At 42.8% G+C, this 11,193-nt stretch overlaps 1 protein-coding gene across 2 annotated transcripts; it reads left to right on the top strand.

The window, feature by feature from the left end:
- Positions 1 to 1,532: 1,532 nt before the first annotated feature.
- rela (v-rel avian reticuloendotheliosis viral oncogene homolog A) lies at positions 1,533 to 11,193 on the top strand. Of its 2 annotated transcripts, none has more exons than XM_079185244.1 (11): positions 1,533 to 1,690; positions 3,443 to 3,478; positions 3,719 to 3,864; positions 4,069 to 4,214; positions 5,206 to 5,297; positions 6,081 to 6,215; positions 7,248 to 7,352; positions 8,632 to 8,847; positions 8,985 to 9,065; positions 9,183 to 9,266; positions 9,353 to 11,193. In XM_079185244.1, exons 1-11 carry the CDS (start codon positions 1,585 to 1,587, stop codon positions 10,198 to 10,200), a joined length of 1,995 nt encoding a protein of 664 aa, XP_079041370.1. In that variant the 5' UTR covers positions 1,533 to 1,584; the 3' UTR covers positions 10,201 to 11,193. The 2 variants fall into 2 exon arrangements, with proteins under 2 accessions (XP_079041370.1, XP_079041369.1); XM_079185243.1 differs by having other exon boundaries at positions 9,350 to 11,193.

The raw sequence follows: 11,193 nt of genomic DNA, 5'->3' as shown, positions 1-11,193 counted from the left end.
AACAATGACAACCAATACAACATTGTAACGGACAAGTCCCACCCTCTTAATTGCACGTTGCTGTTGTTTTCTCAACCCGTGTCTGTAATTTCGGACAGCACCTGAAGGCATCAGCAAAGCAGTAGCTGCAACAGGTTGCCATGAAATTACAATATAAGATTCATGTTTAAAAATAAATAAATATGTTTGTGTCAATCATGACACAAAGTAAGCTTTAAATGAAGAATCCTATTTGAAAGCTAACTAATATTTAAGGTCCAGTCTCTAAATATTATCAGGGGACAAACGCACAGTGATGAGAGCTAATGAGAACAGATGCTGATTTATTCACTGACAGCGCCCTCCTCTGGTCACAATGTGAATTGTATGAGTGCGGAGTCTTTTAAATAAACTGTTTTTATGACTATTTTATGATTTTATTCAGCTGAAGCAATAAAGTAAAGTACAAATAACAATGAATAAACAGAAGTAGGAGCCCTACATGTGTATTGACTTGTCAGTGCCTGGGACACGGCTCTTTGCTTCCAGTCCAACACTCTCTCCAGCTCATGACTAAAGCCTGAAGTTATGTTGTTGCCTCTCCCACTCACAACCTATTTTCTTGTTGCTTTCAAGTGCGTCATCTGGGTATTTCCGCACTGTTTGGAGTGGGTGGAGGCAAGTTGCACCGCAGAGGAAAAGCGAAGGTGTGCAGCTGCGTCAGGCAGGCCAGAACCGGAAACAGACGAGTGCTTTTCCTTCAAAATAATAGCGTTTGTTGCTGGGAAAACTAAACATAATGCAACTATCATAATGTCAGAGTTACTTTAATAAATTGTTTAATTGGATATTTTATTACAACTACATAAGTTATCACTAATAATGTTGTACTTTTCTACAATCTTGTCACTGTTTCCTGAACAGTGTCGTTACAATTAATGTGTTTAATTAATCATTTAGGTCTCAAGTGTGTTAAAGTTATTAAATATAAAGATGTCAAGCACTTTAATGCCAAAATATCCTTTCTCAGTAAAAATCAAACACTCTTTAAGGGGTTGGCATTGATATTTTTGACGCAAGTCATAATAAATTGATTTTTATTTTAGTTTGAATAGTTTTTGAACTACTACACAAAGTGCACCACTTTAATTATACAAGATTATACTTCTGTTTGGCTTTTTATAATTTATTTGAATTGAAATTACACATTTTAATACATTTATATTAATAATTATTATTATTTTCAAAGACTTCATATACTGTATATGCATATACCGTGTATGTGTATTAAGTATATTAGTTACATTTTCAGATAAATAAGCAAAATAAATGAATGGAAAATACAAGCAATTAATGAATGACGTTTTGATGAGGACACTGGAGTGGACTTTTCGTGTTCCGCAGAAGTAAAAAGTGAAGTCACCACGTTCACGGTGTACTACACACAAAACAAGGCACTATTGCTTCACTTTTACCGGAAACCGTGTGTTGCCCTTGCATCGTCCCGCTTCACTAGCTGTACGCTGTCGTACACAGATGTGGGTGGAGCGGAGGAGGCGACAGAACAGCAATGTCAAGAAGTTTTCTGAGTCCGCACTGTCGTGTATGCGGCTTATTTTAGCTGAAAAACACAAACAAACAAACAAACAACAGATACACAGAGGTGTCGACGGAGACGTGGAAGTCGGACTCGGACACATAGCCATGGACGGTGAGTGGAACTGGGCTCCCTTGCTTCAGACAGTGGAGGTGAAACTGTACAGGGAGTTGTTTTTGCGCACAGGGGAAAGCCCCGCTTACACTGGGTTTGCGCTAACAGCACAGACAGTGAGCTAACGCACAGTTGGACGTTTGACAGAAGTTGTAATGCCTATCTCTGCTGTGTGTATTCCACTGTGTGTAGTTAACTCACCCAGCAGGCGCTAACTGACCAAACAGTGTCGAGCTGTCAGGAGGCCTGTTGGGTTCGTCCACCTCATGGGTTTCCCCATAGACACTGAAAATGCCAAACCTCGTTCAGAGATCCATCAATTTACTGGTCACCTGTCTTTTTATGGACAAACGTAATAAACAATGTATATCATCTAATCCCTGTCATTGCTAACAAATCCTCTTGCCTTCGGCCGACGTATAACCCACCAGGTAGCATTCGTTACAATAAAAAACGATGTCATATTTGGATCGGTCCACGCTGCTCGCGACCGCCCACCTCCGCTTTAGTGGACGGAAATGATGGAAATGGAACCATCATTTCGTGCAAGCTGCAGTGTGACACGGACAGTTCAGTGAGACAGAGGTACGCCGATGAGAAGAGTGTCTTGTGACGATTTAAAAACCGCACATGTTTCTACTTTATATCACGTTTACCTTTGTCTGCAAGCCAGACACCATTAGATAGAAGGCTTTTATAATGGATATTGATACATTATTAGTAGGTTCTTCCATATCGCAGACCTTCCAAAATAGATTGACTGTGTTGATAGATGTGATTTTTTTCCGTATCTAGAAGATGGAAAGCAATAGGACAGTGAAATGAATAATATGAATTAATAAATCCATATCACATAAAGTCAACACTATGTGACAGCAGTGAGGCCGTTGTTATGCAATGGGAGTGAGAGTGACTCACACATCAGTGTCTCAGATGCTTCAGCTCTGATATTAGAGCATTAAGTGTTCGGTGAAGGCCAACTTGTGGGAGACTTTCACTTTCACAACATCTGACTCAGACAAAGTCAATCAAATAAACAGTCAAAAGTGTAATTATTACACACTTATAGGCTTTAATGCTTTGTCTAATTCCAAGATCCATAATCATTTGCATTAATCCTACATCATATAGTTATAAAAGTCTGAACAGATTGTTATTTCATCCACTTTCTCGTGAGTTTGGTCTGGGATTTCGGCATGTTACCGCCCGTGCTTTCACATGGAACACGTCCTACAAGCTGCAGGGTGGAGCTTTGACCTGATCTTGTGTCGCACCTCTCCGTCCTTCTATGAATCTCAACGATTAATTTACAGAGAGCACCTGAAACTAGAGAGCTGCCTGCTCCGCACTTACAATGGAGGCTCCTCGCAACAAGGCGGGTAATTGGACACCGATACTACACCCCGCCCGTCGACATTGTTTGCTTTTATTCTGCACTTCTTCTCCCTTTTCCGCGCCCGATAGGCAGTTCATGGCGAGTCATTATATTTAGCCGGGAAGCCCTTGTGTCTCGGCACCCTTTGACCTCTTTGGACGCTGCGCTGTCTAGTAGATTTCCACCCAGACCGCAGCCCAAATGACAAACCGTTGCTAAACCACAAATATGTGCTGAAAGCAGCTTTTGGTGTTTGTCATCGCTGCTGCCACTGTACGCTGTGTGTAGTTCACTGTGGATGGTAAACCACTAATCGCTCTAAAGACTTTGACTAAGTGGTTGACATGTCTTTTTGTTCTGTGCTCTGTCCACCACAGGTGTGTATGGATGGGGCCTGACCCCACTCAACCAAGGTAAGAAACGATTTCCCGTAAATTCTCGGTGTTCTATATGAACCGGCGCTGGCCGTCACGAGTAAACATTTCAACACTGTGTGTGCCGATGGTCAATGAAGGAGCCATTTCTGTGTTGACACACTGATTCGAGAGAAAGCAGTGTAGACGGGGCGGCGTTTCACAATCTGGACGCTGTGTTTTTGTACGTTCCAAAATACAGGGTTGTGTCAGTTATGTCACATTCTTCTTCTCTCGCAGTCCAAGCAGCGAGCCCCTTCATAGAGATCATCGAGCAGCCGAAGCAGAGGGGGATGAGGTTCAGGTACAAGTGTGAGGGGCGTTCAGCCGGCAGCATCCCCGGAGAGAAGAGCAACGACACCACTAAGACCCACCCAGCCATCAAGGTGAGATGGAGCATGTTTTCTAGCCGTGGTCCATTTAATGCATACAAAAACCAAAAAAATCCTCACTTTTTATCATATTGCTACTATTCCTTCGAGGGTTTTTCTTTTAAAATATCGTTGTTGCTAGAAGCCCCTACAATGTGGAATAAGAGCAGAAAATGTCCCTTTTTGGAACCATTCAAGTGCGGCACATTCCTCCTACAGGTGAACAACTACAGCGGCCCCCTGCGCGTTCGCATCTCGTTGGTGACGAAGAACGCGCCGCACAAGCCTCACCCCCACGAACTGGTTGGGAAAGACTGCAAACACGGCTACTACGAGGCCGACCTGCAGGAGAGGCGAATACACAGGTAGACTGGAGAGGGAGGGAGTGGATTATGTGGATGTGACGGAGACACCGTGCTCTGTGGCTCGAGCACTTCAGAGAAACTCAGTGTTCAAAACGACACTGAGCTGAGGGGGAATTTCACCTCCACATCAAAACAAGGTGGCGTTTGTTTCGAGACTGCGCTAAGATAAGGACGGCATCATTTTTGGAAGGTGGCGTGTTTACCGTCGCCTTGGTAAAAGTTTGGGTTTGGAGATGAGTAAAAGATTAACAGCGTAACCCACCTAACAACAAAGTTGCTTTGCTTTGTATGACAACCAAAAGGTAAAGAAGTATTAAGGGTCTGTAAAAAGAAAGCACAAACCACAGCGCCAGACAAGATACTTTTAATTACGTCATGTTTAAACTTAATATTGCATCATTTAACCTGTGTATCTGAGTGGAGGGAGCTACGTTTGTCTCTCTATCTTTATCACGAGTGTGAGGAAGCTCAAACAAACGGGGTGTACTGCCTTTCACTGCCAGCATTGTGATGCACAGTGATTAAGTGTACCTTTTAATATTAGTCATCTGTTTTTCACATTGAAAGATGTGCTTTAATGCATTGATAAAAGGTTAGAATAGAGCTAAATGACAAAGATGTCTAGTGAACATTGTCTTAGATAATAAAAACTGATAAAATAATCGTTTTTTAACAAGTTTATACTATTGTATGTCTTGAACATCTTCATCTGTTGGTAGTGTACTTGAAGTCAAGTATTTTTCCACTCACAGCAATGTACTGCTGTGGACGGGGGCTATATTTGGAATCTTTTCACCGCTTTACCTTGCCGTCAGTCAGCCCTTTTAGACAGGAAACTGTCAGAAACTCACACCATGTGTTTGGCCACAGTCATATGTTTCGTTTCACCTAAAAACAAATCTGAAATTAGTAATTCATAATATCAAATTAGAAAGTACACGTCAGTGGTTTTGGTCTCTTGGTTTCGGTCTTACACTCTATTTGCTTTCAGTTTTCAGAACTTGGGCATTCAGTGTGTGAAGAAGAAGGATGTGAATGAGGCCATCACTTGTAGGCTGCAGACCAATAATAACCCCTTCAACAGTAAGTGGTGGTGCAGGAAGAGGAGTGTGCGACACAAAGCACTGTCTGTGTCGGCCTTTCTCTGCTAAATCTATCAGTGTGTGAAAAGTCAATGAGAGAGTCCCTTGAGTCCCACTCAAATGTAAAGACTATTATTTCACTGAGCTACTACAGATATTTCTGTCAGTTACTCAATGACTTTAAAAAAAAAAAGGAGAATCTGAAAACCTTGTCATTATTTCATGTTTTAAAAATACCCATTCTTCCACTAGCTGACTAACTTTGCGGTAACATTTTTTCTGTTAGCTTGCTTTAACTAGCAAGGCTAAGAAACTAGCTTAAAGACGTCTGTTCTTATACAAGACGATGGTAAAATACTGTAGCTAGACAGATGCTATTTGGCTAATGTCAAGCTAGCTACTCTGTCATGAGATATCGTCACTGTATAATTGTGTCTGTCTATTTATACATCACGTTTGTTTTTAAACCTGTAGCCAGTTTAGCTTTTACCTATGCTGTGTTAAGAACTAGCTAACTGGGTTGTTAGCATTAGCAGTGACAGCCACCATGGTGTAGTCTCGTCTACACACTAAACACAAATCACAGATAAAGCAATGAAAGTGCCGACAGAAAAAAACAATCTGACTGATAACCAGCTGGATTTTCAGCAATGTGAGGTTTACAGTTACAGGAAGTGTACTTTGTTACTGATTTAAATACTGATAGCCTACATAGGACAGGATGCCGTGCTCTGCCAGACTGCTGTGTTTGCCTGATTGTGCACCCCGCCCTTTCCTCCTGCAGTTCCCGAAGCGAAGGTGTGGGAGGAGGAGTTTGACCTGAACTCGGTTCGGCTTTGCTTCCAGGCCTTCATCACTCTGGCTTCAGGGGAGCTGATTCCTCTGGAGCCGGTGGTATCGCAGCCCATCTTTGACAACAGTGAGTGGGCCATGCACACGTGTACACACAAGCACATATACAACATGTATTCTGTGCCCTACTTTTTTACAGGATTTTCTTTCAGCTGATAAACCTATATTGGATTTTTATGAAGTACCAGTATCTGTGTAGGCAGGTTCCCACTCCAACCTTTACATCTTCTGCAACCTTCAAATCCCTCAGACACTCTTTGTTCCTCTTTGCGTTGGAACCTTTCTTGTAAGCCTGAAGGTATTTACAAGAACTAGCCCCAATCAGATCAATTCCTCTTCAGTTGCTGAGCTGAGCGCTTCTTAACTCAAATGCTTACCCAATGCACAGCTCTATTTAGAGATAGCGTATGTCTAAAGAATGTAGGCTGTTGCCCTGAAGTCATTTTCAAAATGTAATGTTTGCAACATTTTAGAAAGTTAATGTTGAAATTAAATGAATGTGAAATATCTTCACCAAAACATCTTGGAATTCTCTGTATATTTAAGTGTGTTTAGTCTGCATGTCTCATCAAGATAATAAATAAATATTATCAGATTAGTAAGGTTATGTGTTCTGTCAGGAGTCTCCACGGTGCTGTGTCTCAGCTGAGGCTCTGATTCATAGATCTGTCAGTTGCTCTGATCGTTAGTGTGAATAATTGTTTCCATTTTGGTGGTGTTTCACTTTCGGAATGTGATATCCTCTGTTCAAATTAAAGCCTGGCTGGCTTTCACAAATGAGCTGCAGTCATGATAAATTCAATTATCATACTTTTGAATTCACAGTAGACAAAGTGAAGCAAAAGGCAAACTGCTCAAAGTCATGAGAAACAGTAGAAACCGCTCCCAGTGCATTTATGTACAAACAGAAAAGAGCAGTAAAAAGGAATTATACAGAGGGAACCATAATTCTTTTGGCTGCTTAAGGTCTGTGATATTGACTTGTCAGTCGCAGCCCAAATTCCTCTTCATTTAGAAGATGTCTGGTGTAAATCGAAAGCCTTTGTGTGGTATTCATTTGTATATTTATGTATTCATGAATGCTTTATCTGTCCTAAAGGGGCCCCAAACACAGCTGAGCTGAAGATCTGCCGAGTCAACCGCAACTCTGGCAGCTGCAAAGGAGGGGATGAAATCTTTCTGCTGTGCGACAAAGTGCAAAAAGGTACAACATGCCTGTACTGTGTGTGCTTTGGTCAGAAATACTGATATAAAGTATCTATTGTGTGCTTCAAAATCGAACCCTGACTCTCACAGTGGGTTTCTATGTTCTACCGGTGGAGATGAGGAAATAGTCATAAACTACAGTAAAACATTCATAGCCAATTCAATTCTTTACAACTGCAGTTAAATGCATTGTGGCATGTGTGTTTGAGCCTCTTTTAACTAAGCTAAAACATTTTAAAAACCCTCTACAAACCTAGCGTACGATATGTGTCCACAGCACCAAACAGCAGGCCAAGTTAGCAACTAGCGTTTGCTACCATGTTCAACATATCTTCATATGGTAATAATGCCACAATTGTGTTTTCAGCTTGATTCTGTGGCCAAAAGGGGGGAAAAAGAATGCAGCTTTAAATATACATTTCATATAAAAGAAACCCTCTGCTCTCAGATAACACATCATCCATACTAACCAGTATGAAGTGATATTTTTGGCCACCGCCACTGTTGCACTTGTGAGGTTTCGTTGGCGGTCACAGCATCTGCTGCGTAATGCAAAGCAGACACGTTGGCTCCAAGTGACTTCTTTCACGAACCAAAAGCTTTTCTTCCTCTATTCCACTGTCCACTTCTAATTTGTCCTACTTTCTAATAAATTACTAACATGCCACATGTGTATCGTGACAATTAACTGCCTCCCACTGTGTGTGTGTGCCTGCTAAACGTGAAGGTTTTGGCAGTGCACCATGAGGTTCACTTCCTGCTGGGTGCCGTGACACTGATAGAACTCTTTGATCCTTCAGCCTCCCTGCGCTGTGTGAACTCTTTCTCTTCCTCTTTTTCACTTCTTTGCAATATCTCTTATCAACACTCAATTCCAATTTCTTATTAACATTCACAAAATTAGCAACAAAAAAATCATTATCAAATTCTAAATTAAAATAAGTATTTTTCCCTCAGTTATCTGCAGTAGTTTGATTAATTGTTTTTTTCCTTCTTTCTTGAAAGACTGCTGCTATTATGTACCAGGACTCGAGGGTGGCCACATGAGCTGATAACACTTAGTATCCGATAAACTCAAGCCACAAGTTTTGGTTACTGTAATAAAGCTTTTATTCTTTTATGTTACATTTTCCTTCAAAATCTAAGGTGCCTAAAAATGTCAACCCTATTTTCTGTTTCGGCAACCAAAACCTGAGGTCTGTTTGCCAGCGTGGCAACCAATTTTAAAAGATAGTATTGCGCTCTAAATTTCCCTTTTTCTTCCTGTTCCCCTGTAGAGGACATCGAGGTGCGCTTCTTCCAGGACTCCTGGGAGGGGAAGGGCACTTTCTCCCAGGCTGACGTCCACAGGCAGGTGGCCATTGTGTTCCGCACACCGCCGTACCGCGACACTAACCTCAGCGAACCCATTAGAGTCAAGATGCAGCTTCGCCGGCCCTCTGACCGCGAGGTCAGCGAGCCGATGGACTTCCAGTACCTGCCGGCCGACCCAGGTGAGAGGCAATGTTCCCATCACTCCATATGATGTCAAATAAATTACTAATGTAAGCTTTTCCTGAGGATATTGAACACCTCTCAAAATACCTGAGAGAAACCCAGTCTAACTGCTTATTAATAATGACTCCTGTAGATGAATACAGGCTGAGTGAGAAGAGGAAGCGTACAGGGGACATGTTCCAGAACCTGAAGCTGGGGCCCATGCTAGCTAGTGGTACGTTGATGAGTTGTTGTTTTTTCACTCTCACTTCTACACAGTATTTATAATAAAGTATATAGATGAAGTGATTTTTAGTTGAAACGTAATGTAACCATGTCCGTTTGAATTCAGTGTCTATGCCACAAGATAGACGGCACATAAGCCCGGCAAGGCGGACCGTCACAGCCAAGCCTCCATCAATGAATGCACAAGTTGGTAAGTCCGTTTGATTTGTCTTAAAGACGTAGAGGTGGCATTTGAATATGTGCAGTAATAACACTGGTCGTGTGTGTCTCCAGCAGCTGCGGTGCCCCCTGGTGCCAGTGGAGCAAAGCCCCAGCCTTCCTACTCATTTCAACCGGGCCAGCTCTTCTCGGTCCAGCCCAAGGCCGAGGTCTCCATCTCCGCTGCAACTACAAACCAGACGTGGAGGATCATGGAAAGCCTGAACCTGGGCCCCCAGCCCAAAGCCACTCCAGTGCCCACCTTTACAATGAGCCAGGCAACAGCCCCCTGCTCCTCTACCATCACGTCCACTGCCAACCAGGACTTCCCAACCGTCAACCTGTCAGACCTTCATCAGTTCTTCCCCAACCTTTCCTCGGCCATGGCCCAGGAGACGGCAGCTTCTCAGGGGAGCTCTGCCTCCTCACAGACCGGCATCTCCTTCACCCTCCCGGGCTCTCAGTTTCGTGTGGACGCACCGCTTGCGGACGACGATATCCCAGAGTTCCCTAGCTTTTCTGAAGCCCAGGGGCAAGGCGTCCTGGACAACCTGAACATGGATGACTTTGAGGATCTTCTGAACCCCGCCCTCATGAACGAGAGTGGAAATGGCGCCTCGATGTTGGCGCAAGCTTCATGTCAACAAGCCACCCCGCACAGCTCTTCTACCGCGGCCCACAGCGCAGCGTCCCAGAACACTTCTGACCCTGCCAGCCTCCCAGGAAGCACCTGGATGAATTACCCCAACAGCATCGTCAACCTGCTCCAGAACGAGGGCATGATTGACATCGCGTTCAACAACAGCAACCACCGGCCCGCTATGCTGGATGAGTTTGACGAGTTGATGTCCGCTGACGAGGACCGACTCATTTCCATCCTTAACAGTGGAAGCCAAGCTGGGTTCGTTTCAGGACACCCAACTTAAAGTGTGTCCTAGGGACGTTTTTTTACGAACATATTTACATAAACCACTCGTATTGGCCCTTTTAACGTTCGGAACTTAAAAAAGGAAACAAGGTGGATCTGATAGAGCTGTAAGAGGCAGAATGTAGCAAAACTGCTCACTGTGGCCTATAGATACACCAGCAAAGACTCTTTATGGTGTCCAATTAGTGGGTTTTGCCCGGTCTTTATATACAGTTTCAATGAGGAATGATAAAAGACGGGACGGCCCATATTAAGATTTTATCGCCCTTGTTCAGCATCAATTTATAAAGGAGCAGATGCATTGCTGAAGGCATCTGCCCAGATGTTTTTCTGTTGAACATGTACTCGTTATTTTAGCCGTTTTGGTAGCTCCCGTCAGTGTTACTGTGATTATCACTCTCAAATGTGTACGTTTGGTCTGCCTTTTGATTTCAAAGAAAGCGGTAGGTATTCTCAGCAGGTAATTAGGTCTGAGGTCAGTCTATGCAAATAGTCCCGTTGTCCTTGTGATTTAATATCCCCATGTGTTCCTTCGGAATGTTTTCTGAAGGTCAGCAGTAACTGACAACCTTCTCATACAGGTGCCTTTGTTGAGTCTCAACAAAATGTAGTAATGTGTTACGAACGAAATGAAGGTTTATATAGAAGTTATCAAACAAGCAACATTTATAAGTACATGCTTATAGCAGAGATGCTCGTGGAGCTGCATCAGATCTTGCTTTTGTGTCTGCAGAATTTCCTCTGGTCTCTTATCAGTTGTTCTACAGTTATTTTGTGAATAACGGCTGCAGTTTAACTCCTAACTGTTTCAGACCTGGAGGTCAATTTGCTTTACTCTGTAGTAAAAGATGCTTCCAGATGAAATAATGCTGTTTTGTACTGGTATGATGTAAGCTGATTATACTATATGCCTTCTTGCTGTAATTAATTATTCATCCTGTCAAAATTCCAAAACACTTTTCTTGGCAATAAAAAACACAACATATGGTCT

This window comes from Pholis gunnellus (assembly GCF_910591455.1).
Source record: "Pholis gunnellus genome assembly, chromosome: 23".
NCBI lineage: Eukaryota > Metazoa > Chordata > Actinopteri > Perciformes > Pholidae > Pholis > Pholis gunnellus.
The sequence above is the reverse complement of the archived record's forward strand: the minus strand, read 5'-3'. Positions and strand labels throughout refer to the sequence as shown.